This window comes from Prinia subflava, chromosome 3, assembly GCF_021018805.1.
Source record: "Prinia subflava isolate CZ2003 ecotype Zambia chromosome 3, Cam_Psub_1.2, whole genome shotgun sequence".
Taxonomy (NCBI): Eukaryota; Metazoa; Chordata; class Aves; order Passeriformes; family Cisticolidae; genus Prinia; species Prinia subflava.
The window spans coordinates 16,354,344-16,381,124 of NC_086249.1; the positions used below are offsets into that span (position 1 = coordinate 16,354,344).

The 26,781-nt window shown below is 46.2% G+C and overlaps 1 protein-coding gene across 2 annotated transcripts in view; it reads right to left on the reverse strand.

Annotated features, from left to right (window-relative positions):
• Nucleotides 1-14,505: 14,505 nt before the first annotated feature.
• GTF2E1 (general transcription factor IIE subunit 1) overlaps nucleotides 14,506-26,781 on the reverse strand; it is a 49,393-nt gene continuing 37,117 nt past the window's right edge. For both annotated transcript variants that reach the window (XM_063394031.1, XM_063394032.1), the window contains exons 3-5: nucleotides 24,181-24,382; nucleotides 19,250-19,497; nucleotides 14,506-16,261 (exon numbers count right to left, since the gene is read on the reverse strand). In XM_063394031.1, coding sequence (XP_063250101.1) covers nucleotides 15,831-16,261; nucleotides 19,250-19,497; nucleotides 24,181-24,382 — 881 coding nt within the window. In that variant the 3' untranslated portion in view covers nucleotides 14,506-15,830. The remainder of the gene's footprint in view (nucleotides 16,262-19,249; nucleotides 19,498-24,180; nucleotides 24,383-26,781) is intronic.

Below are 26,781 nucleotides of genomic sequence, written 5' to 3' on the forward strand. Positions count from 1 at the left end.
GTGACAGTACTCTTGTGGAGCTGATCACCCTATAGTGCTAATATATCCCCTCAAGGATGCTGTAACTTGGAGCACAGCAGCACATATTCCAAGATTTGGGCGTATCAAGCTATTACAGGGTCCTGCTGTGCACATTGCTCCTCTCAAAGTAATTGCCAGATTTCTGGGCCCCTTTACTACTCTGAATATTGATCAGTCTTCAGGAGCAGCACCAGGCTCAGCAGTGATTCTTCCAGGGCATCCTCTCTCCAGTGGGAGTGCTGAACTTTTCTTCCCACCTTTGCTTCCAATCTCATCCTTCGTTCATTTGTGAGCATTTGATGTGGAAGATGGTTGGAGAAAGCATGGATAACATCAGGATTTTCCTATTCTGTATACCTGGTGAGGGCATTTCAGGGCACTTAGAGTGGAAAAGTGCAGCTCTCTGCCCAAGAACTTCCACTCACACTGTCTGCAATGGTCCCAAGAGATCATTAATTCTATTTATTCCAGTTTCCACTATCTGATGAGCATGGAAATCACATCCTGCATAGAAATTGGACACACTTGTTTCCTGCTGCTGCCCTGCTATCTGGGCTGTGAGTCTGTGCTATACTGCCAAGATCACAGGCTCACTTCTGCTCCCTACTCCAACTCCAGACTTTGCAGGCCAAGAGTGGCACAAGCAGAGATGCTCTGACCGCCTTTGGAGGCTGCCTATCCATCAAGCAATGTGGACAAGAAATTAAAATGTGTGTATTTCTATGCAGAATAGGTGAACCCCTTTGGCCAGCAAGTACTAGAAACTCCATGCACTTTATCACCAAATCCCAGTAAAATCACTTAGACTCAAGATGACACACAGATCCCAGCGCTATCAAGTCAGAGGCACAAAGCTGGAACACTGGGTCCACCAGCTTTATACAAGGTCTAAAATCAGGTAAGCCTTGAGTTAACTTAATTGTACATAAATATGTGAGATAAGACAACCTCACCCAAGGGCACTGTGTTCCACATCTCACCTCTTGTGCAGAGGAGAACATCTTAGAGACAAGTCACATATTTCTTTCTGGTACAAATACTTCAACAGCCTCTCTAAATAAACGTGTATTCATGCAAACACAGGCACATGTATTACATCCTCACCTTGAGAGTGTTTTTCCAGGGATTTATCATTCACACAGCACTAGAGAATAGTGCTGTGAGCTCAAACAAAATGAGATACGGTATTTTCAATTTGGCCTACTCAAAGATATCCTCATCTTTGTGTAGGATATGCAGAAGGAGTTACTCATTAAGCTTTCAAGGTTGTGGTGCTTGCTGTCAGTATTTAGCATTTCCCAGCAGGGCCTTCTGTGTGGCAAGTTCTCTACAGAGGTTTACTTACAAGAAAAACAGAGGCTGTGGCAGACTGGGACATCTTGCAGGCCAAATGGGGCAGAACAATGGATTTAGTCTTAATGCACCAAAAATCAGGTTGTATTTTTACTATGTCTGACGTTGCAGTCCCATATGACATGGAAACTGAAGGGGTTTGTCAGGCTTGTATCATCCTTTCTAAACCATTCTTCAGGTGAACAGGCTCAGAGGCATCTCATACCTGGTTTTGCTGCTCTTTTTTCTCCTGCTTGCTTCATTGCAAGACAACTTCATAATCTTCAAATTATGTTTGACATTTCACTGTAAATAGTCTGGGTTATAAACATCTCAGGTGTCAAAGTCTGAGTGCATTTGCCTACCATTCTAGATTGCACCTCTTTCTTACTCTGCTGTTCAGCAGCTGTGTCCTTGGTGATGACTGTGTTTGAACCTGGAATCTGATTTAGACACAGGTTGGGGTTTAACCAGTTAGAGCTGCCTGGCAGGTGGACATTCAATTCCAAATGAGAAAAAGTTACTCCAGAAGGTCTCCCTGAGGAGCCAGGAAAGTGGTGGCCATGAGCACACAGAGAAGTCACAGGGAACTAGGGCTCAGTCTCAGAGCAGATGAAGTCACTTGATGAACCTGGTACATCCTTGCTCCTTATCTGATTCTGGATTTCAGAATGGCTGTGTCCAGCAAAGCACTTCCTATCACTTTTCCTGTCACAGAAGAACAGCCAAATCCAGGCAGGTGAGGACCAGTGTTCACATGGGAGATCTTTATAAGTTAATATCTCCTGATGTTAACAAAATGGTTGGGGTCATCTTGTTCCAACCCCCCTGCCATGGGCAGGGACACCTTCCACTAGACCAAGCTGCTCCAAACTCCATCCAGCCTGGTCTTGAACACTTCCAGAGATGGGGCATCCACAGCTTCTCTGGGCAACCTGTGCCTGTGCCTCACCACCCTGACAGTGAACAATCTCTAATATCTAATCCAAACCTGGCCTCTTTCAGCTGCAGAGACAGGCAACCTGCAGAAGGCTGAACACTGTTCAGCAATAAGTATCTGATCCAGAAATAATTCTGGGGCCAACATTCTCAAGAGCACACCAACTTACATAATTATTGTACAGGATTTAAATGAAAACAGTAATTCTTCAGAAATATGTAAGGAAGCAACTCTCCATCTGACAGACATTCTCCCCATACTAAGAGACACAGAACCAATTATCTGCATGCCTTTTCCTCTGCAAGTGGATTCGTGTTATGCCTCTGTCTCAGAAGATATTCAAATGTGACTTGGGATTAATTAAATCTCAAGACACCTAGAGGGCATGTCAGAAGCATGTACGTTTCCTACATCAGACATTTTAAAGTGTAGAAAAAAGGAATATTTTACCACCAAGACCTTTTGGTCTTGATGGGGGAGAGGAACTGAAGACCAGCTTGGGAATTTCAGGGCAGAGAGGCAGAAGAGCCCAAACCATGAAAATGTAAGTGTGTGTAATTGCAGCTATCACCTCATGCAGCTGATGGTCTCTGGGGTCCAGCAGCAGTAGAAGGGCTGAGAGGTTCCACTGGTGCTGCACATTGTCCAGGTGACTGTTTCAGGTTACCTGTTATTAACAACAGACCCCTTTTGGTGACAAATCTGATGGTGGTAGCAATTAAGAGTCTCAGCTCCTGTGAAGAGGCTCAAGGTTGCCCCACTCTCCTCCCCCATCTTGTTTCCACCATTTGGGCAAGGAAAGATGTGCAGGGTCCTCCATGCAAGAGGCACCTGCTGCTGATCTCTCCATTACACATGAGCTCACATGTCAGAGTATCAGAGTCTCTGGGAATAAATTCACCTCAGAGCAAGGCCCCAGTGCCCCCTGACTCCAGCTCAACACCTTTCTTGAGCTTTCCCATTGTATCAGCTAGCAGATCCCCAGTGAAACATCACTTTAATGCAGTTTCCTAATTGCTAGAGACTGTTCCCGAAAGGATTAGAAACTGGTGAAAGTTTAGTGGAATGCTAAGAAGTTAAGAGGAAGAAACGAGCCAGCACTGTCCCCAAGGAAAAGCTCAGGATGAGATGGCAAACCTGTCACTGTGCCTTGGCCAGAGCAGAGGAGCCGTCCATCTCTCTGCTACCACCCTGCCTAGGAAAGCAGGCATCCCAGCAAGCCCTGATGGAAAAACTGTACCATAATCCGTGTTACCATGAGCTTGCCTGGGGGAAAGAGCTCAGTGACACAGAGGCATTGGAGTTCAGTTCATGTGCTGTGCCTTCCTACCCAGCGTGGTTTGTTCGTGTGCCCGAGCCTTTGCTGCTTTTAAATGAAGTTCCAGAGCCATTTCACAAGCCACAACAGCTGTGGGACTCTGTCTGCTGGCCCTGCTCTCTGTTAAAGGACCTGTCTCTCTGCAGAAACACTTCTGACACCGATCTCTCTGCTCCCCATCCCTTTTCCACCCCCAACTCCCACTTGCTGGAGACAAGATGGGATCCAACAGTTCTCTGCCAAGTTATGGGGCTGCCTGGCAGCCACAGTGAAGGAACACATTATATTTCAGAGCTCTGTCCAACAACTGTCCGATTAATTCCCATCCCCCACCCCTACATCCAGCACTGAGTGGGGATATCTCAATTTTCGTATTCTCCCAATGAGGGGAAGCCGCAGCACAGCGAACTTCCACAATTCACTCCTGGGCAATACAGGAAGTCACATGGCAAGAGGAAGCTAATGCTGAGTGTCCCCCTTCCCCTGCAAAGTAAAATATAGGGATAAAAAAGGCGTCTCATGAATAGGACTTATCCTCGCCAGCATCCCTCTCCGGTGCGCTGTGCTCGCAGGACAATTGAATTACTCTGCTGTTTGCCTTTCATCATGATCCGATTTACAGGGGAATTAATAGGGGCAGAGGAAGAGGCCTGCATGAAGCCAAAGCCAGGGCAACTGGCAGCTATGAGCCTTCTTGCAAAACAGGAAGCTTGCCAGGATGTCTTTATTAGAGAGGAGAAGGGGGAGAGAGGAAAGGGCTGCTGCAGGAATGAAAGGCAGATACAGACGTCAGCCTTGTTTACAGCAGGGATTTTGCACTGATGCAGCTAAACCCTCCAGTTCAAAATCCACCCACAGGCATCTGCCGCTAGCACAGCTGGAAAAAAATCACAGCTGATACTTCTTGGCAGCTGCATGAGGAAGAAAGTCTGCCATACAAGAAGGGGTTTTGCCTCGCTTGATCACGTGGCTCCAGAAGTCACACCGCACCTTTGAGTGGTGATTTCCCATTTTTCCCTGAGGAACTGCTCCTCCCCTGAGCTCACAGGATCGATGTCCCCATGGAGCAGCCTGCAGCAACCCTGTCTGTTCCTGACAGTGCCACCCTGAGGGTGACCAAGCCTGTCACCCAAGTGGGACAGCAGGTGTCATGGAGACACACTTACTTGAATACACAGTAAAATCCCAGCTTCCCACAAGTTGTTTGTCCAGGCTGTGAGTGTGCTGCTCTGCAGATGGAGACATGGGAGCTGGCTCTTGTAGTGCCATTTCACATCCAGGCTGGTTATGGCTTGGATGCCCTACGCTGCAAGCTCACCCATCACTGCTGTTGCCAGCTGTGCTCCAGAAGCACTTTGGCAGCTTTGGGACAGCACAGAACCACAGCAATTAAACCACGGGTCCAGTGAGCTCTGTGCAGGGTGCACACAAGGGTGCTTTTGAAACAATTCTCTGTGTAAAGCCAGATGAACTCCAAAGGCATCTGGTTTGGTGGCACTCCTGCTACTGCAGAGCAACCCACGTACCTCTGTGCCACACTGCCTTACACCTGGGAGCAGTGCTGTGTGGTGGCACTGGGACTGGCCTCTGCTAACTGGGAACTGTGGTGTACAGAAGCTGGTGGAAACAACAGGAACAGGGAAGAATATTTCCAGGTCCATGTTCCCACTCTCCAGAACCCCTGCAACACCTTTGCTCTTTGTTCTCTGTTATGCTCCATGTTATTGACATTATTCTGCTCACCTGAGTATCTGAGCCCTTGGATGAACTTCCAGTGTCCAAGTGAACTTCCAGTGTGGAAAGGGAGAGGAGACACGGTGCCCCTGGGAAGCCATATCTCAGGTAGTTATATTGACTGCATCCTAAAATTTGCATCTCCAGTGCCTCTGGCACTGGAAACGCATGGTGATATTTTTTGCATCTAATCCTTTTTGAAGGTTGACTTATGACACACAGAACTTTTGAGATGTGCTGGAATCCCTCAGCTCTGTGTGAGGGATGGTCTCTCCAGATGACAGATCACATAACAGATGAGGGGCGTCATTGTCATTTCTCTCCAGAGCTGGAGAAAAACAGCTCAGGTCATTGGAGAGTTTCTGAAAAAGCTTCCTGTGTATGGACTTCTCCTTGACATCAGGGGAATAGAGGTGATGGAACAAAAGGAATGGATCAAAAACACTTCTGGAGCTTGGAGATTCCTGGACAAGAAGAAAATGGTTCCAGAAGTCATAGCAGGTAGATCAAAGGTGTAAGTTACAGAGGTGTAACTGCCTCTCAGGAGCACAAATAGAGGCAATGTCAATTCGTAATTTCAGAAATAAAATTGTGAAAGGAGGGAAATAAGCAGAGAGCTAAAAGTTACTTGCATTCAAAAGAAGCCAAGGATCTAAAATTGCATAGTAAGTTCAGTGGTGGGACTGTGTGTGTATTACACACTGGTGAGGAGATGGCAAAGCCTGTGTGTACCTGATGAATGAACTGTTAATTCTTGATTTCCATGCCATCTCCTCCCGTCCTGTTTTCACCTGGGGCTGCCTCTCAGGGAGGCATGGCTCTGACACAGCTTTGTCAGTCGCACCAGTGGGCTGAGTTAGCTCAGGGGTCTGAGGAAGATGCTCCTTTAAAGGGGGGGCTTATTATGCAAATACTACTCTGCTGCTTTAATTACTGTTGCTTGAATTATGACATTAGCTCTGAGTGGCAGGACCACTGGTGTGTTGTCACTGTCACTGTCAGCCATGGTCCCACAACAGCCACCCAGCACAGCCTCTTGCAGACCTGGCCTTGACACTGATCTTGTCTACACCTCATTGACCTGCCCTTTTCCCACTGCCGATAGCGTGCCAGCAGGGAGTTTGGTCTAAAATGGAAAGGGGAATCTCCACTGCCAGTAATGCTCAAGCAACCCCTAATGAGAATTCAGCACCTGAATGGTGTGTGCTGGTGAGGCATCACTTCTGCTGAGGTTTTACTCAGGTAGTGGTGGCATGAGGAGTGCGAGGAATGTCCTGTGACTGTACCAGGACCGGTCACGGGTGTCCCAGCCAGTGACCCTCCGAAAGCAAGGGGAAGTGTGCTAGGAAAGGGAGGAGGAGCTGGAGAAACCAATGTCATTGACTTCAAGGATGAAGGATTCTCTTTATACTCTGAAAGTGACTGAATAAAATGACTGACATCATCACTGAGCTAAACAGGATTTTCTACTTGTGTTGGACTATTTTAGATGACAGTTTGATTAGCCTGACTGGTGTTGATTTGTCCCTAAGAAGTGTATTACTTTAATTTAGCCTTATATTCAAAAATACTTTGACTTATGATACCATTTATTAAAGTTGATTTGCTTTCTCCCAACAGATGTGCTTTCTCCCAACAGTTTGCCTAGCCTAGAAGCTTAATTTTTGGAGTGGAGTTCACAGTGCTGGTTCCAGCTGTGGGCAGAGCTGCCCTCTCAGTGAGCACTTGCTCACAATCCACCTGGTCAGGCAGGGACTCCAACTATCCCACCCATTTAGTAAGGGAGAGAGCAGATAACCCCTCATACCCTGCTGAGCTACAGTCACCTGAGGGACAGTTCACACTGCTCCATTTCACACATTCTGGATAAACCCCTGGAGTTATGAACAGCACTGCTTTTCCTAATATTATTAAGGCAAAGGAGTTCCTAGGAGAGGAAGGAGGAGGAAAGATTACTGAATCCTTGCTGAAAGCAAGGTGAGATCTTATGGCCTGGGAATGCAGCCAGCATTAAACCCCACTGCACTAAGGTATATAATTAACAATACGTTGCTCCACCTCCACTTCCCAGTTGTGAACAGTGCTTGTACTCACTGAAACCTTCCTGGTGAGCTCCCATCTGCACTCAGCCTTCCATGACACCGGGACAGAAATCACCCCTCATCTTCAGCCACACATCCTGGAGCCTTCCTCCTGACAGAAGGGCACCTGGAGACCCAAAGAAGCATTTTGAAGACACCATGCAAGGTTTTGGGCAGGTCACGTCAGTAAGTGAACGAGGCATCTCTTGGGATGCTGCTCTAGTCTTTGGCTGTGGAAGAGCTGCGGCACTTTGCTCACATGCCCCATAATCTGGAGATGGTCAAGCACTGCAGCAACTGAACTAAAACACAGACTGACCTCCTCCTCAGACAGAAGTTTGACAAGGAGCACCTCGTTTAGTCCACTTGGGAATTGCTGAAGTATATATTCAGGAAATTTCAAGATTGTCCCTGGCAACAGCAAAAGCCCAGGTTATTCAATCCCACGGCGGTACAGGGTCAACCATGGCCCCAGCTCCTTTGGTTGCCTCTCACGGCTCAAATGCACTGGGAGCACTCCCTCATAACCATCAGCTTCTCAGTCCTGCCAGGTGAGGGAAATGTTTCCAAGATTTCATTTAATACCTGTATTTAATCCATTAGTTCTCCCTGCAGACCTCCTGAAGGCTGGGCTGTGATTAAGGAGGAGATAAGTGCCCTGTTTATTGCTCTCCTGATACTTCTTCACTTTCCTCTACACTTTCACAGTTTTCATCCTACAGTCATGCAGTGCCTTGGAAATGTGCATTGGAGCTCCCTGCTCTCTCCCCTTGGGATGGGTTGGAGAGTCCACCCACACTCCAGCAATACAGCTCCTGCTCTCCTGTAAGGCCATCTGAGAGTCTGTGATTTTATGGAGCTATAGCCCTTGGTATGAGGAAAAGTTATCAGCAAAATGGACTGAGAACCATCTGCAACCACTTTTTCTCCTTGATTCCTTGCCATTAAGCTGCAGACTTGAGTATCATTTGATTTATCTCTGTTTAAAGGGAAAATTCATTATTCTTCAATTTTTTCCTTTTAAAAATACAAGAGGAGAGCGGCAGGAAGAGGCCAGGCCAGGAAGGAAAGTAACCATCTCCAGCAGACCACGTTCTACCTAGGGTTCTTTCTGGTAATATGCTCCATGAATCCTGCAGCATGGCCATGAATCCTGTAAAAACCAGAGAGGACAAGCATGAGTATTGAATCACAACAGTTCTCTCTGTGCTTCTGCAGCTGTCACTGCTGCAGCAAAGGCTGCATTGGTCTCACTGAACACTTGGCTTCTTTTAGTGCTAAAAAGTGCTGGATTTCCTGTGCAGATCAATCCATTGGCAGCTGTGAGGTCAGAATGGTTCCCATTTCTGCTCCACTGTTACATTCCCAGGTGCCAAAGAGTCTTGCATACGGGACAGAGAAAGGTTCTGGTTCGCCACCCCTTTCTACTCAACAAACATAAATAATCCCTCAGTAGTGCACAGTTTATTTCCCTCCCAACATGGACTTCCAGCCTTGATGCTCTTTTTATTACTGACTTAGGCATAAAGCAGTTTTTATGTTTACTGCAGACCTGGAGTGCCCTACAGACTTTCTGCAACTAGGGAGCTGTTCATCGCCTGTTCACTGGCTTTGACTGCCTGAACAAATGCACTGCTGTCCACAATATTCATCTGGTTTGTCTTCCATGTTTCTAATGGCTTGACTCACACCTTTCCTGGGACAGATACCATTAGCATGTGAATTAGCAATGCCTCAAGGAAGTCTTTAGTTTGTGGTAGCACCTGCAGGCACCAAAATGGTGCTTGAGCCTGCTGCATGAGAAGTGAAAAAATGCAAAGAATAAAAGAAAAACAAACCCAACACCGGAAAAGCTGAAAATGTGGCATTTTGACTTATGTTCAGCTGCAAGAACCCATGTCTGCTGTCTGTAGACATCAGCACTTTTAGTCCACAGTTCAGACAGCTGCAATGATGTGACTGTCTAGTTAACAAAAACTCCAGTTATCATTTGCTGCTCTTGGCAGTAGCTTCTACCTAAACCATACAGATGTCCTTATCTGTTAACACTCCCAAAGGGGAACATGTCTGAGGAGGGCTGGGCAGCCTCCTACAGCCTTTATGTTTGTTTCTCATACACAGACTTAAGAGCACAAATTCTGGTGAAATATCTGAGGAGAAATATACTTCTCAATGTCACAATTGAGCTCAGTTTCATAACTAATTGCTGTGAAGTATCTTTGCACCAAACCTTTCAGCATGGGGAAAGCAGGAGTCAGATCATTCAAATGGACCTGCAAGCTCCTGAAGAAGTTGGTTGCTAACTTGCGACCTTCCTGATGCCTTTATATAACTTACAGGAGGCTGGCACACTTGGGAGACTATTACCCTTCCTAATGGGCTCAGAGGCAAGGGAATACACCAGGGTAAACGCACCATAAGCCAAGTCCTTTTTCATCACATTGTATTTTTCTTTGCGTGGATACAGCACCCATGTGGCCTGGGAGAGTATGCAGGAGTGAAATTTCTCTCACGATGCACCATTATCTTAAGGCTCGATTTCCCTCTAACTCCATTTCCCTCTTCTCTGTTGTACTGGGAATGGTTTTCATCTCCTGGCATCACGAAAAGGGCTGAGAGATGTTGAAAGCACACATCTTCTTAGAAGAAAGCACTGTGTGGCAATGGAAGAACAATCATGGTGACAGGGCAGGGAGAGCAGATATGTCTCTCCACCAAGATTTTACAGTCTCATTTACGTTAAACAAAAATGTTTTTTTCTTGTTAGAAGCAGCAGGGAAACATGAGAAATTCAGAAATTCAAAATATTCCCAAGGAACAAAAAAGAAAAAGGGTTTAAAAATAAGAATCAAACTCACTCCTACCAAATCACATCTAGTTCAAGCAGCAAAGAGTGCATGACCAGCCTGGGGCTGATGCCTGTTCCTAATCTCTGCAGGAATTTAAGGGGCCTGAACCCAACCAGAGCTCACTTTTAGAGAAAACACAAACCTACCATTCATTAAACCTCTCTGCTGGGATGTGGCACAGGCTGAGGCAGCCACAGCTGAGACCTGCATGGTGCACGTGGCATGAGACAGCCACGTGTCCCAGGAGTGGACATGGCACAAGCTGGAGCTGCTTGGGGCTGGTGGATGTGAAGGGCTTGAAACTTCATTTTAAATAGACACCTGTGTGTGATTGCAGACAGCTTGAATTTATGACAGCCTATCAGCACTGACTGAGAGAACAACAACCAGCACCTTTGCAAAGAGCAGGTATTGATAATACAACCAAAATGACCCAAGCAATCATTGCCTCATGTGGGCAAGGGCTGGTTCAGACACTGCAACCTGAGGCACACCCAGGTCAGCCGGTCACAAACATTAGTGGTGTCTGACATACTTGTCCCCCCACAATGCATGCCATGAGAAAATAGCAAAAGCATGGACTGTGCTACCAGAGCCTGGCAAATTTGGCATTGGCTCAGGCAGATTTCCATTGTCAGAAGTGCAGAAAATAAATGCTTAAGACTAGGAGGATCTCTTTACCAGGAGGAACTGAGCCAGGCTTCTCAGCTCTATGCACAATTTTTAGCTCACTGCAAAATTACCACTGCTCACCCTCCTTCTTCCAGCAAGTAACAGGATGGCAGAGACTGGTGATACAGATTCCAGGTGAAAAATAAGCACAAGCAGTATGTCAGGGCTTTAATCACATCTATATGAGATGTGATTTTTCCTCCTTGCCAGATGTACCTTTTTTTGTACACAGACATGAATGCTGGTGGAACAGCACTTGATCAGCCTTCCTCTTTGGGCTGGATCCCTGCCCGTTTGTTTCCCTGGCTGAGCAGGCCAAGGTTTCCTGCTGCTGCCTGGCCAGCCGCGGGCAGGGCTGGCGCATGGGTGGCTGTGACGGCCGGGCCGAGCGCACACAGGGCTCTAACGCACTGCAGTGGAGCCGCTTCCCGTGCGGCTGCCTCAGCCTCCTCTCTGCCAGCCCTGCCTGCTTCATTAGCATCACACCGTTCAAAGGCATGGAAATTAAATTAGATTTAGGTCACAAACATATTTTAAGAAAAAAATACCTATTATATTTAAAGCCTCTTGTTCAGAGCCTGTCTGCTCCTTCAGGATGGTTGCACTAATACTCACTGTCCTTAATGTTTTTTAATGAGATACCAGGTGCTTCCAAAGTCTGATTTTTTTTGAATATAAATTAGGTTCATTTGCTCTCTCAATGCTGGTAAATAAGAAACCACTCTCTGGCAGCTCATTCAGATATCCCAAACCGGCAAAAGCCCAGATTTCCCTGGATAACTTTGAAAAAGAGATAAAATAGCTCTGCCACAGGGACAGGACTGTAGTCCCGAACAGTCTGGTTCTGCTGGTGTTCTGCTCTCGGTGTGCTAGCAGGGAGCAGGCAGGCAGGCAGGCAGGTTTCCAAGAGCACCAGCACTCAGACACTGCTCCCGACGCTTTGGGCTGCCACTCATTTTAGCAGTGGCCTCTCCGTGACTCCCTGCGGATTCACATCTTAAACAGATTTAACCATCTGGCTATGCCTCCTATCAAGGCTGTACGAGTGATGATCTCCTTGGACTCTGTAAATATTGATCATTATTCTGGAAGCAGCTCGGCAGAGAAGCTACTCTTTAGCCTCAGCTCCTCTGCTGCTGGAGACTTGTCTCACAGTCAACACACTTTAAACTGGAGTGTAATGTGAGGCTTAGGGATCCTTGGCTGTCCATGCTTAGGACAATACTCCCAAGTAACCTGTGAACAACCCTGGGGCACGGTTATCTAGCCCAGGGTTTCCAGTGGGATAAAGAAGTACCAGTCCTGGACAGCTCAGAGCAATTACCTGGAGCACTGAGTGACACATCCCTGCTCTAAAGGACAGGGCCCAAAGCCTCCCTCGTTTATGCTGACACACACCAGAGGAACGGGGCTGCTGCTGCTTCGCCCCCAGAGCCCGCCCCTGGACATCCCGCTGGCTCACCCTGCTGCCGACATGTCCTTCCACCTGTTCATAACCTTTCTGTTTCCATGAAGGCTTTGTCTTTGCATCTGATTCCTGAGACAATTTTCTCACTCCTCCTAGGGAGGCACAGTGGGAGACAGAGACCCAAGCACAGCAGGCTGCTTCCCCCGCCAGGCCCTCTTAAACTTCACAGCATGTCTTTGCACTGCAGGCATCACTGAGGCACAGCTCCTCAGATGTCTCAGGAAGGATGTGGTGCTGTTTTTCTACCCTCTAGGACTCCTCCAGGGGATCTTCAAATCCCTTGACTCTCACAGAGTAAGTCTGTTTATTCCAAGGCTGAAGGAGGCAGCAGCACAGGAAGAGCTGGACGGAGGAAGCCAGTTTTTGGAAGCTCAGTCGAAAAGATTGTAATGCTTCTGTTCTTCAGAGTTGACCGTGCACATTCCCTCCATCAACAGCTTAGCTAATCTGCTCTGGCCTGCTCTGCACTGGGCCAGGGAGCACATAACTCCACTGCAGTTCTCTTGACCTGCAGTGGGAGCAGGAACAGAGGTAGCTCTCATCCAGCTTGGAGAGGCACCTCTGACCATTGGGAAGAGGAGCATGAGCAGCCTGAGATACGCAGTTCTCTTTCCAGAGAGAGCTCCAGTGCCCTGCCCTCACGTCCATCCATAGAGCCATAGAATACTCTGAGTTGGAAAGGACCCACAAGCATCATCAAAGTCCAACTCTTGGCCCTGCACAGGGCACCCCCAGAATCACACCATATCCCTGAGAGTGTTGTCCAAATGCTTCTTGAACTCTCAGATATCACTCATCGGATAAAATGCGCTTTAGGCCGGAAGCAGATGCAGAATCTGGTTTGAATGGGGTTAGACAGAACATCTACCCAGGAAGGCCTGACAGCGTTATTGGGTTAGCGTTAATGCAGCACATGTGGTCCAGCAGGCAGGGGAAATGGCTGGGCCTCCCTCAGAATTGATGGCTTAAGCCCTTGCATTAGCACCAACCTTCTGGCAGTGCCTGGCTTTGCTTGCAGAGGCTGTTTTTCCCTGCTGGCATGTGTGCAGGGCTCTGTTCAGCTGCAGGGAGAAAGAAGACACTATCAACTGTGTCTTCTGTTCATTCAAGCCGTGCTTGTCATGGCAGGGAAGCAGCCGTGTGCGGCTGTCCTTCAACAGCCCCAACCGGCTGGAACAGAGCAGAGCAGCCATCCTTTCTAATGCCAGGAGCTGTTGGAGAGGGCAGGAAACAATGATGGCATCTGCTCATGCACCTTGGACCTTTCCAGTCCTCCCAGGGGCTGCATGTGGTAGATGAGAGCTGGAAGGCAAACCCCACAACTACTGCTCTGATTCTCCCATGTGCAGGACATGCCTTGCTGAATGACACAGACTGCAACTGCTGCACAAACCACCATTAAATGTGTTTATTAAGAAAACCACTACTTAATAGAGTCATATGCTGGGTATTTTTTCACTTCACCTTTACTAAACTTACAGCTTGATTTTGCAAACTGTAAACTCAGTACATGGTCCTGGTGAGTTCAGAGCACGAGCAGCTTTCTGTATTCAGGATTAGTTCTCAGTTTCTGCTTTTGGCTCCTTGTAAATCTACCTGCTTTTCTCCAGTGTTAATATTGAATTCAGCTAGATTAAATCTAGACAGAATGGGTACAGCACATTTTTTTCTGCTAGCTGATCACCGAATCTGACTTATCAGCTCTGTGACTTGATATCTGGAAGCTTGATACAAGATCTAGGAAGCCTGTCTACACAAGAACACCATTTTAACCAGCAGTACGATGTCTGTGAGTGCTCCACCATCAGCCTATGCTTCCCTTGAGGAAGGAGGAAAGAAATGCAAGTGCTGATCAAAACCGGCCTCTGTTTTTTACATAGCACTCATGTAAAGGAATAGCCATCCTGGAAGTGCAGAAGATTCCAGGAGGCATTCAAGGAAGCTCTGCTAAGGAGAACCAATATACAGTGGGATTTCAAATGGTCCTCTCAAAGGAGAGCTCAAAGTGGGGTTTTTTTCCTGAATTCAATAAATAAAAATGATAAACAAACAACATTCCCAAGTAAGCAAAAGAAAAACTGAAAGATGAGAAAGGGGAGAAGTTCCTGTTTATTTATTCCTCTTTAAAATGACTTAAAAAAAATTTAAAACACTAGTTTAAAAAGAGGGAATTCAGAGTATTGAGAAACTGAAAATCAAACCACAAAGGAGACATTACAAGGTTAGCAGAACATAGAAAGCATAGTTAGTATAGAACAGTCTCAGTGAACAGCAAATTTGTACCACCCATATACGTGGAACAGCACATAATGCTGCCCCTACTCTCTGGAACACAGAACTCTTTAACAATTTTGTTTTATTGTAGTACTATGTAGGAAAACGCAACGATTTTAAAAAAGCAACACTTTCAATTGAAAGAGAAAAACATTAAAAACATTATACTGCTCTATAGGCACTGATAAATGTCTTTCTGTGGTAAAAGAGTGTGCCAAGCAGAATGCAAAATTGTATAATTCCTCCTAAAATCATACAGCCCTGGTGAGACTGCAAATAAAACTTAGTTATGCTACTTCTCTGGCACTGCCTGACAGCAGCTCTGCCCACTGTGAACTGCCTGTATGTCCTCATAGACAGGGCTAGGCAGAAGCAACAAGAAGCAATGTTGGAAAATGAAGGTATCTCCTGGCAAGTCAGAGCACCGGCAGCTCAGATCCATGGAGCACATTTGTTACACGGACAAAAAGTGACTGCATGTGCTTGCCAAGGCTTTCACTTTGCCTGTTTCAAGTTACACCTGACCTTGAGGTGCTGAGTCCCAGCAGGGAGTGAGGGGGAACGAGAAAAGGTGGCTGCCTACAGGCCTGCTTACAAAGAGCCACTCTGGTGGCCAGTGGCTGCTGGCAGAGGGTCAGCTACAAGCCCTGTCCAAGCATGCCATCAGCAGACAAGTGCTTCCCTCTCCTCTCCCCTCGCTGAGCACAGGCAGCTGTGCGTTACAGACGCCTTCCTCTGCAGAGCGCTCTGCTCAGACTACGGAGCCCTTATGTGCCCTGAGAGCAGGGATGAGGACTTCACTGGGATCTGCAACAAAAATCGACTTAAAGCCATCGGGAGAAAGATCTACTAGGCCCTTGGGGAAGGTTAAAGCAGTGCCTGTGCAGGGCACCCTGAAGCAGATTTTTACCTTGCAAGCATCCTCACTTTCAAGACTCGTCCTCCTCCCCTGTGTGTTTTGGCACATGCAGCTCTGCTGCTCCCCTGCTCACAGGGAGCAGGATGCCTGAGATTAGCAATGCTGAGCTGCAGTGACCCAGCCTGCATACAGGGGAGGGAAGATGCGCTCCAGTCTGCTGTTCTGCCAAAGAGTCTCTGCCTTAAAAAGTCACCTTTTAAAAAATGCCATGGCAGGGACCAGTTAATCAAACATGTCCTCAAACATGCGTTGTCCCATGGCTATGTAAACCTCTTTTTCCTCCGGTGTCATCTGGGCCACCAGCTCGGGGCGCTGGCTCACTTGGCTGTAAGAATGTGGACGCCCAGCTACTGTGACAGTGGGGTCCTCTGCCACCACCTCAAACTCTTCATCCTCCTCCTCCTCCTCCAGCCCGTAGGCTGCGGTGGCCGTGGCGGCAGGGCGGGGAGGGGACTCCTCCTCCGACTCGCTTGTCTCGCTCTCGGAGTCACTGGCGTTGCCGCCGGAGAGAGGAGCGGCACCGCTGACGGTGACGGTGGAAGCGGAAGGTGTCTTCTTCTCGTGGATGAGCAGGGCACGCATCACCTCCTCATTGTCATCCAGGGCTGCCCGGCTCTCCTCACGCTCCTGGAACGCATCCAGATCCCGGCCCCCTGCAAAGGGACACAAGGGAATGAGCATTTCCTCACAGAGGTCTGTGTGATGGCCCTCAAAGTTTTCTTAACCTTCATTAGTTACTGCCACTGAGCTCAGTTGGCCACGTCACACACTTTCTCCACGCCAACTCCTCCTCTCCCTTGAAAGACAAAGACAGTTAGGTCTCATCATGGCAGAGCAAGTACTGACATTTCCTAGGAGCTAGGAGCTCCTAGGGTCACTGTGGCTCTCAGAGGGAAGCCTCGACCAGGAGGACAGTGCAAGTGAAGACAACAAATGCACAATGGGCAGGCACCTAGAAAAGACCTCCCCAGGGAGGTGTCCAACTCAGGCATTACAGTGGAGCAGAAATCAAAGTAGTCCTTAAAATACAGACCCCAAGCCCAGCCCCTATCCTGCTGAGCTCCCTGCCTGTAAGGATTAACACAGAGAAGAAACAGATCCAGGCAGACAAAGAGTATGTGGAAACCATGTGTTATAAAACAACACTTAGAGCAGCCATGCCTGGTGAGCTCAGAGGTGCACCCATACCAGGCAGGAAGGGAAGAGCTCCTTCCAGGAAGATGGTGGTGGCATGAAGCAGATGCAGCTGACAGCCTGCAGCCCAGCTATGCAGCACAGCACTAACCAGTGCCTGCTCTCCAAGCTGAAACACAGCCCAGACAGTCCCGGTGGCTCCCTGCCTGCACCTCTTATTTGAAGGGGACTGCAGTGTCCATCTGACACACCAGGCCTGTGCTCCTCTTTCAGTGAACTCACTGTACAACAGCTGGGAGGGTTCAGCATGGCTCTGGTAGGCAGGATGTCTGCAGTCCATAGATTCAAATGGTAAAATTCTGCTCAAAAAGTAGCATCCCACAGAAAACTTCTCCTAATCCTACATTTGATTAGAGGGCTGTGAGTCCACCTAGCACCAAAAGAACTACAGGCAATATGGAAAAAAAGAAATAATAATAAAAAAACAGAACAAAAAATCAAACATGGAGAAAAAAGAAAGGCCTAGGAAGTAGCACAGGCTCCCTGTGGCAAACTTTCTGTCTTACACCAAAAGATGCTGCCTATGAACAATTGCTGGAGCTGAGGTGTTGGCATTCTGCCTTCATACAGGCAGCCAGTTGCCCACTCCTCCAAGACACAGACTCTCATGGTTTCAGCGCCACATCCAGGCAGGCGGCTCCCAAGTCTTTCCCTCCCCAGTCAGAAATATGCTGGTTATGTTTTTCAACTTCAGATGAAAAAATAATGCGAAGGAAATAAGTTCTGCATTTAGCACTAAAAGCCAGGGCAGTTTGTGGTCACTCCTTTCTTGTGGTAAAATAAAGAGCAAAAGAATCATTCCTAATTTCACCGGAATTCTGTTTTCATTGTAAATAAAGTTGTAGTAATAGGTGATGGCTACAACTACAGATATTAGAGCACTGCCAAATTCCTGAAAGAAAGGAAGAATAAAGGCATTGTGTTGACAGTCGTGTGTTCAGCTCACTGCTTGTCTCTGTGGAGCATAAGAGGATGTAGGAGAGCACCTCTGTGAAATAATATCATAGCTCATCAGACTGAGAGCCATGAAACCACAACAGCCAGAGATAGCTCCACAAAGGCTGACTTTGTGGCTCAGAGGGGCTGTCTCTTGCTTGCAAGAACTGTTTCTGCTGGATCCCAGCAGTGAATCTTTTCTGTCAATGGTCCCATATTTCTGTCCTTCCTGTTTATCTCTTGCAGCAGCAGTTTCAGGCCATTTCCACAAGCTCCCGCTTTGATCTCCAGCAGCTGAGGAGGTTAAACAGTGATGCCACCATCCTGTGAGATACTCCACCTCCATGTGCCTCAGTGACTTCTTGAGAAACATTTATGCTGTGTGCATCAAAAGTTGTCTCACGGAGTTGATTTAAAACTGCAGGTGAATTGAATGTCTAGCAGAAAAATAGAGTGAGAACTCACCATGGCTGGTGAGTAACAACATCTGCTACAGACTGCAGGAGCAGGTTGTTCAATCATCTCACTTTGCTTAATCTATTTGAAAAATGTTTTGGGATCCATAATACACTTGAAAGGCATTACATGGGAATAAGTTCTTTAGGTATATTCTGACCATTATATCACATCTATTTTCTTCACTTCTGTTACACCTAAATATTACACTCCTCTCCTGAACACGGCACAAGTTCCAGGGATACATACATACACATGACTCCCTTTTGCCATCTTTTCCTCCTAGGACATCAACCAAAAGTTTCAGTCCATAATCCTAAAATTACTCTAAAGACTGTATCTATTGACTCATTCTTGTAAAAATCATAAAGGGTCTCCATATCCAATTTTGTCATGGAAACTTAAACAGCACACATACCAAAGCAGAATGTTTCCAACTAATGGTTACAAGATCTTGACCATGGTCTGTGGACAATCTGACCACAAAATGAATGAAAATAAATGCAGAGATAATGAGAAACAAACAAAAGGGAATAAGGACTCACCTGTCATGGTGACAGACCTTCCTACTGTACTTCCAGAAGTTCTATTTCTGAGTATTCTTCATATATAACAAGTTTTGAGAAACAACTGACAGAAAGGTTGGGAGCATATAAACACTGCTGGTAGATTTAAAAGATTTCAGAGTCTCTGAACATTAATAAATTTTATTTTTCAGCAGTGACCTATTAGGGAGACAGCTTTCTAGATGAAACAGAAAGACATTCATCTAGAAGCAATAAGCTCTCAAAGTGGAAGACATAGCAGTTAGTAAACATTTTAGAAGCCCCCACAAAATTTCATGGACAGCTCAGCTTTACTGACCTAGATTTTCCATCCTGGATCTAAGGAATTTTTACATCTGCCTACACACAGGTGCTTTGCATAGCAGAGGGGAGCAGACACTCCAGTGCTGGGAGCAGCAGCTGTACGCACACATAGCAGAACACGTTTTTGACCGCGCTGTAAAGGCCTTGTATAAGCAGAGCAGTACTTCTGCTCAGTGTATTTCTTACCATCTTTGATCTCGTCAGGGTCGTAAGCCCCCTGCACCGTGCTCTCACGCAGCCAGATGGGTCTCTCTCTGGCTGGCTTTCCTTCAGCTGCAGAGCGGCTCAGATCCTCCTGGTCCTCCATGCTGATCACCACATTCTGGGTGTACAAGTCCTCATAGGATGGTCCTTTCGTGGCCCACGCCTCCCGATGGTGCCCACCGGCAAGGCCACCTGCTGCCCCTGAACCAGCACCGGCTGCACGCTCCTTGCTACAGGGAAGAGAGAAAAACAGAGCTCTCAGAACAAGGCCCTCCTTGGACAAAAACACTTAAATTATGATTAGTTATCTCCCATGATCTGCACTGAGAACTTTCGTTCTCAGTTCTAACATGCGCTGCCAGGAATTTCTGTGCCAGCTTGCTGGTTTGGGAAACTTGTGGATCTCTAGTGGGAAACCCTATATAGGGACAGGGCAAGATCCACCACAGACACTGAAGAGACAGCACCAGAGAAGCAGATGCAGATGTTAAAACAAGCACAAAATCCGAGAATTCCCTGAAACGAAAGCCACAGCAGCAAAACACAGTCAAACAGTAGTCTGGTGCTTGGAAAAGCCTCCTTCTGGCCTTCACACAGCAACCAAATACTGCATTAAAAAAGCACTGAAGTGTAACTGGGGAGGACAGTAGGCCCAAGGACTCAGCATGAACAGAGCTGTGAACTCTGTTCATCTGTTATTAATCACAGGACTCCTGAAGGAGTTAACTCACCATGAAAAACACAATTCACACCTTTGCTTGAATTGTGAGTGACAAAGTACATGAGAAGTCACCTCTCCTGTGTTACACAGGAGCTCTGTGCTATCCACAGACACAGCCTTGGGAGGACTAGGGAGTCCAGGCTGAGAAGAAAGAAGGGAGAGCACCTTCAAACCAGAGGACTAGGGCTGGACAAAAGGCTTTGTGTGCTGATGGAGTGCAGGAGGAGACAGGAACTGTCTCCACTATGGAAAAACTGGAGAAATAAAGGTGCTGACCCATGTGAAGGGTATGGCATTCAAAGCCTAGCCCTCCTTTGCTCTCAGCACTCTTCCCTCCAGGGCCCCTTCTAGCTCAGGAGACAGATGGGGAAAACCATTCCTGCTTGGATGTGATCAAAAGAGGATATCAGGTGAAATATTTTCTGCACACTGATGATGGCAATGAGCCTAAAATACACCCTGGCTTGTGCTGCTACGTATGCATGGAGCGGGGAAAGCCAAACGATGTGACTGTTCCTCTACTTCAGAATGAGATCTCATTTTTTCAGAGAAACAAATCCACTGCAGACCGTACCCAGTATCAGCCATCTCACTGCCAGGGGTGACTACAGCTTTTCATGAGGAACAGCCCTGCCTTGACTCCTCCTCTTGTCCAGAGTAAATCCATCAGGGATACTCCATGATGCCAGCTGAGCTGACAGTTGTCATCAGTGAGCACGGTTCAGTTGCTGCTGTCTACCCAATGACCTTTTCTCCAACCAAGAAGCTTAAAATAAAGTTGCACTTGGAGAAGACCTGACTAATATGAAGGGGTTTTTTAGTTCAGCAAGGATATTACCAATTTTTAATCCAGCAAATTCTGCTGGATTTTCAGGTGTATAACAGTGAGGGGAAATCACACAGGTAGGTGAGCATTGCCCTCCTCCAGACAAAAAATATTGTTGTGTTCAGCCAGAGTGTTGATCAAGAGCTAGTCACAGCCTCTCAGTAGTGGAATGGCTGGGATCTGTTAACAGAACACTGCACAGCACCTGTGTAAGCATGTCTTGTGTCCTTAGCAAACCTGCAGCCAGCTCTGCTAGGAGAGCTCCACAGCAGCCTTGAATTTTGGGGCAGAAGGCTCATGCGCATGTATTTCTTATGTAACCTCAGGAACCACACAGAGCCCTTCTTCCCAGCATGTTATTTCAAGTGTTGGTACCTTTCAGCTCCCCAAGACAGGCGTGTGTTCTGTGAAAAGCACCACTCTGCTTCCCACACAATAGAAATCTCTAACTAGCGTTTCCCTGACGATTTTATGTAATCCACTTTCCTCAAAGGATGCACAATGCAGCCCTCATCCAAGCTCTCCCTCCCCATGACTAAAGCGTGACATTAAACCCCCAGCAGTGCCAGGAACTACCTAATAATACTTTTGCACAGAAGCCACTCTAAGTGTGCCTGAAATGGACTTTTTTTCCTACACAGAACCATTTAGCCACAAAACACTTATTCCGTGACGTCAGGAACGCTTCAATAATGAAAGTAACACTTCCAAGAGACACCTACAGCACTAATTACTTCACGTGCTCTACTGCGATGTCCCACACTGAGCTGGAGGCTATCTAGACAGTTTCTGTCTAATTTTAAACCCCAGTGAGCTTTGCAAATGTGCCTCAACTTGTGTCTTTTTATCTTCAGTGACACTGCTGGTAGGTATGAGCACCACCCCAAGACTCCCTGAGCAAGGGAACACTTCCTTCTGCAAGAGGAGCACTTTACTGTTCAGCAAACTGTTCCAAAGTACAGGATTAGACACCACTGGAGCAGGCACCAACAAAAGGCCGGCAGTGGGAGCTGCCTTACAGGCAGCACAGAGCAGATGAAGGGATCTCTTGAATCTCTCTTTCTCTCTTAGATCCACAAACTGCTTTTTCCCCACCTTGCTCCAGACTTCACATGGCCACCCTGCAGGCAGGAACTGTGGCAGCTCAGTGGCCACATTTAGTATGTTTTATTCACCCGATGGAAATCCTGTAATGAGTGGTTTAGCTGCCTTTAAAGGCAACATAAATAGCCCTTGACACAGCTGAGGTATGGCCCACAGAAACCACACTGTGCAGTGGGCAAACAACTTGAAAATTTCAGTTCAATCCTGCCCAGACTATTAAGAAAGGTCTTGGATAATGGGGATAATGCTCTTTTTTCGCCAAATTTGAGATAAAACAGAACACATTTTCACTGTGCTGCTCTTAAGAGCTTCAACTTCACAACAGACAACCCGCGGTTTTTGACAGCATGACCACAGAAAATTAATTCTGTGAAGATTTTTTGTTAATTGAATTCATGCTATTTTGACACAAGAAAATAGAAGGGTTATTAAAATCCATAATTTTTCAAAAACCACAGTGTTTAGGTAAAGTAGGTTTATTTTGAAACCTGTGGGGCTAATTCATGATCTCCCATGATTAAGAAAATTACCAGCCTCTTAGGAAAACATAAATGAAGATCTATCCAGTTTCCCAGGGCAGGTGAATGACAGTAATGCAATGCCAGTGGGGCCACTTGGAGCTGTAATTCTCCTGAAAACAGGTGAAATTGCCCAAGTCACTGCAAAGGGGAGATGCAGGCATTTTGAGACCTTTTTGGTTTGTTTCAGAATCTCCAAATGTCAGTTTTGTCAATTATTTCAGACACTCAAGACTCCATAAAAACCGAGAGAATAAATAACCCAGGGTTTGGCACTTTAAAAAAAATCTCACAGCAGTGCTTTCATGGAATTAACTGCTTTGAATTAATAAGAGTTAATAAATAATTAAATCACTGTATGTGCTGAAGCAAGTTGTGTTCAAGTAAGCATTTAAAAAGCTGCCTATTTATTTTGTCATTCCTTGCACAGAGTAATTAATCATTTACAATGTTTTTTAAGTATTTAAGAGTCAAGTAAGTGGGCGTTGCTATTTAATCATGGGACTGCACCAGGCCTCTGCTGCGATAATTTCCTGTACACAAAAAGGGAAGACTGAAAGACTACTCTCTTTTTGGTAGGGTTAGCCCAGTTCTACTACTTAAACTACTGAAAAGGGATTTTTAAAGCAGTCTAGTGATTCAGCTTGGGTATAAAAGCTTCAAAGAATTCCCCATATCACCAAAGACACGTTGAGTGACCTTGGACAAATCTTTTCTGCTCTTTATATTGCTTCTGTTTTTCTATCAGAACGATGAGGGAAAAAAACCTACCTTCTTGGCTAGAAAAAGACTATGAATAGACAAAGAATTTTTATTATATTAATTAGAAGCTGTCTAGCATGAATATATGAGGAACATTCTTTCTCAAGGTTAGCCTGAGAGAAAAAAAAAGAGTATCCTGCTTGCTCTCCTATTAACTAAAGCCAAGCACCCCAAGGCACTGTGGGAATGCTTCCCCTCATGGTACAGTTCTTTTCCCCCGTGTGTATAATTATTTTTTTTTTAAATACAGAGAAGTGCATCACATTTCACCACAGCTGACAAAACTGACAGCTCCCCACATCTTTTTGCATTATTTAAACATCATCTGTTTTCGTAAAGCTAGGAATGTTCTGAAAGAAAGTGTCATTTCCCATGGGTAAGAACATTTTAAGGAGTTTTTGATTTCAACATGGTCTTCTCCTGAAAAGGTGTACAACAAGTTGGGCAAAATCAGAAGAAAAAAACCTGCTTATTAGAAGTAATGTCTTCAAACTAGAATGTTGTAATATGAGGATTTGAAATACAAGGTGTGGATTCCAGACAGCTTCGTTTCAAAAGCTGGGGAGAAGCGAAAGCACCACATGAAAGACAAGTATTTGAGAGACAGAAGACAGCAAAGGTGGCACCTTCAGAGCTTTGTCAAGCAGCTGCAGTTTGCATTTTTAAAATATTGGGTCAAGGGCTTGGTGTGCATACCAGCTGCAGCATGGCAAGCAGCAATTCAAGGCAATTCAAGCATTTCACCTCCTAGAAAAATCCATGCAGAGGGCTGACCAGAGGAACAACCATTTGCCTCGTTTAGTAAAAAATGGTTACAGCTCTGTCTCCTTGTAAACCACACATCCCTGGAGCAATCTGTCAGCTGCTTGCATAGTTGGTGCTGTACAACTAAGTCCTGCACAAGGTTTGGGAAAGGCTCACAGAGTGGAGGAACACTCTACAGGGAAGGAGTACAGTGAGGAAAGACCAGGCACGCTCCCACCTCTGCTTCAGGGCAGGAATCTCTGTGGGTTCTGGCTCCAGGATTTCATGGGCTAAGTTAACATCTTCTGTCTCCCGAAGCAGCGCGTAGATGGGCTCAATCTGCTCGTTGAATCTTGCAACCAGTGTCCTTGCATCCTTTTTGGGCATTGCCGACTCATCTTCCTCCACTTCAGTCTCACAGAACGTACAGCGGAAGGTTCCTAAAACGAGACAAGTTGCTCAGCATTGGAAGGAAAGCAGCAGGCCCAGCTCCTCACAGAGCCTTCCCAACAGCAGTGCCTTGCTGTTCCCTTAGCTGGATGCTAAGGAGTTTTTTGCCCCAAAAATCCCTTCCCACACACGGTGTACCTGGTTACTATTCAAGCAGACAACAAAGCAAGCATTTTGATACCATCCGGTGACGCCCAGCTGGGTACAGTTTCTCGCTCTGAAAAGCCCAGATGGGCTGCAATACCTCTACTGAGATGTCTCCTAATCTCCCTCCCTCCTTGCGGCACATTTTAAATGTCAGCTATGACTGGGCTGTGATAAAAAGCTACACAGTATCCTCTGAGGACTTCAAATCGCCTCTGTTTCAGGTGCCTGCGCTGGTATCTCCCAGGCCACACCAACAGGCTGATTTCACAATGAAACTGTTGTTTTACATTGCACCAACCAGCCTGCAGTAACTGCTAATCTAACCATTGACACTTTGCAGCTACTGCAAAACAGAGATGGCTTCTCCCACTGTTTCAGGGCCAAACCAGGCAAAAAAGTCATTACTGCAGAACAGCCAATGCAAAAACTTATCCCACCCAACTCCCATATTAGCTTCTTAACATTACGAATGGTAAGATAAGAATCATGTGAATAGCAGTTAAAAATAAGTTTGTTCTGCAAACCTCGTCAGGATCTCTAAAAACAGGTCAGACTGAAATGGCTACATGGCAAAGCAGCTACAAAAAACCCACTGAACTCCTGCTCAGCAGCTTTTGGGTTTCATCGCTCCATCTGTGAGCAGGACCCTTGGGGCGGTGTGTGCACAGTGGGACCTTTCCATCTGTCTGCTAGGAGGGAGCAGCACACTGGAATGACTTTGTCTTGCAAGTGCAGGACTGAGAACATACCCCTGCCACCTCAGAACATGACATCCAGAGTGATGCTCACAGGCGTCTTGATTTCTCTTGTCCCTGGGTGATATTTTTTATTTATCCATTCTGTGACACCCGTGCGCATCTAGCCTCACCTCTCAACGTCCCAATGAAGAAATGACAAGATCTTTTTATCAATAAGGAACCTGAGGACAGGTCCTGCCATGGAAATTATAATCTTATGTATAAAAATCAGAATTAGAATCAGTATTGAAGTCTGCTATGTCACCAATGCTAATGTACAAACACAGTCAAAAGAACAGGGTTTGCCCAGGGCACTTGGGCGTGATGTAATGAGACGGGCTAGCAAGCCAAGGCTTCTGCTATCTTGGTTTGCTGCTTACACAGATTTGCTAGTGTTGTCACTTCATTTTTCAGCACCCCTCCTTCCCTGCCTGTAACACAGCGATAAAAACAGACCTAACTTCTCAGCGCTGGTCGTGAGGGCTAGACAATGCTCGCGCTCGTCTCAGCAAACACAAAAAGCACTGTTTATGACAGAAGGGAGATCTGTTGCCTCTTACCACTCTGCAGAGATGCAGCTTTGTACCTTGGCACCATCTGAAGTAGCTTTGGCTCATTGTTACTCAGAAATTAATGCATGTTGTGTACGTGGCCTGTAATATGGACACATTTCCTGCAATAAATCTTCTCTTTAGAAAGTTTGTCTTATTGACGTGCAAAAGCCAGAGCAGCCAACAACAGCACTATGCAAAGTAAAAGATAAGTGGATAAAGTGCTCTTCCCTCCTATCCAAGCATGAAACACTCTGCTTATTTTTTTCCAGGCTGTAAAAACTGTCCCTACTGATTCACAACTGTTTATTATATAAGCTGTCAGCCCAGCAAAAACTGAATCCAACATTCAGTCTCCTTATCCCGCATCTGAGGCTACCGGTGTGACATAAGTTGAATCAATTTAAAGTAATGCACGTCTCAGTTCCCATAGCAGACTACAGGAACAAACACAGGTTAATAAAGAACACGCCCCTCTTTTTACATGCCCCCCAAAAGTCTTGTTATGTGTTCCTGAGAAAGCTCAGACTTTCCACACTTCCATCTGTGAACCCCGTGAGTATCTGCAAAAGATTAAGATCATAGGGAGAATGGTTCCAATTCAGAGTACCAAAAAATCAGAAAATGAAAATAGCTCTAATGAAACAGAACTCCTAAAGCTATCATGGATTTGCTGCAACTTCCACCCCTCAGGGTTCTTAATAAGCAAAAAAAGTTAATAGATGAATTATGTAAAGAATTTGGGAATGAGTGAAAAGACAAGCTTCCTCCATTAATATGCTGATTTTTTTTCAAGGTGATGCAGCATTTCACAAGAGGCATATGTGATTAGAGAACTGGGAAGCTGCTTTGCCATGGCAGATGGCATTTACAAGTTGCAAACCTCTTTCGTTAGTTTTTAAGAGGTCAGAAAATGTCACCAAAGCTTTTATGACATGGCACATCACATCAGCA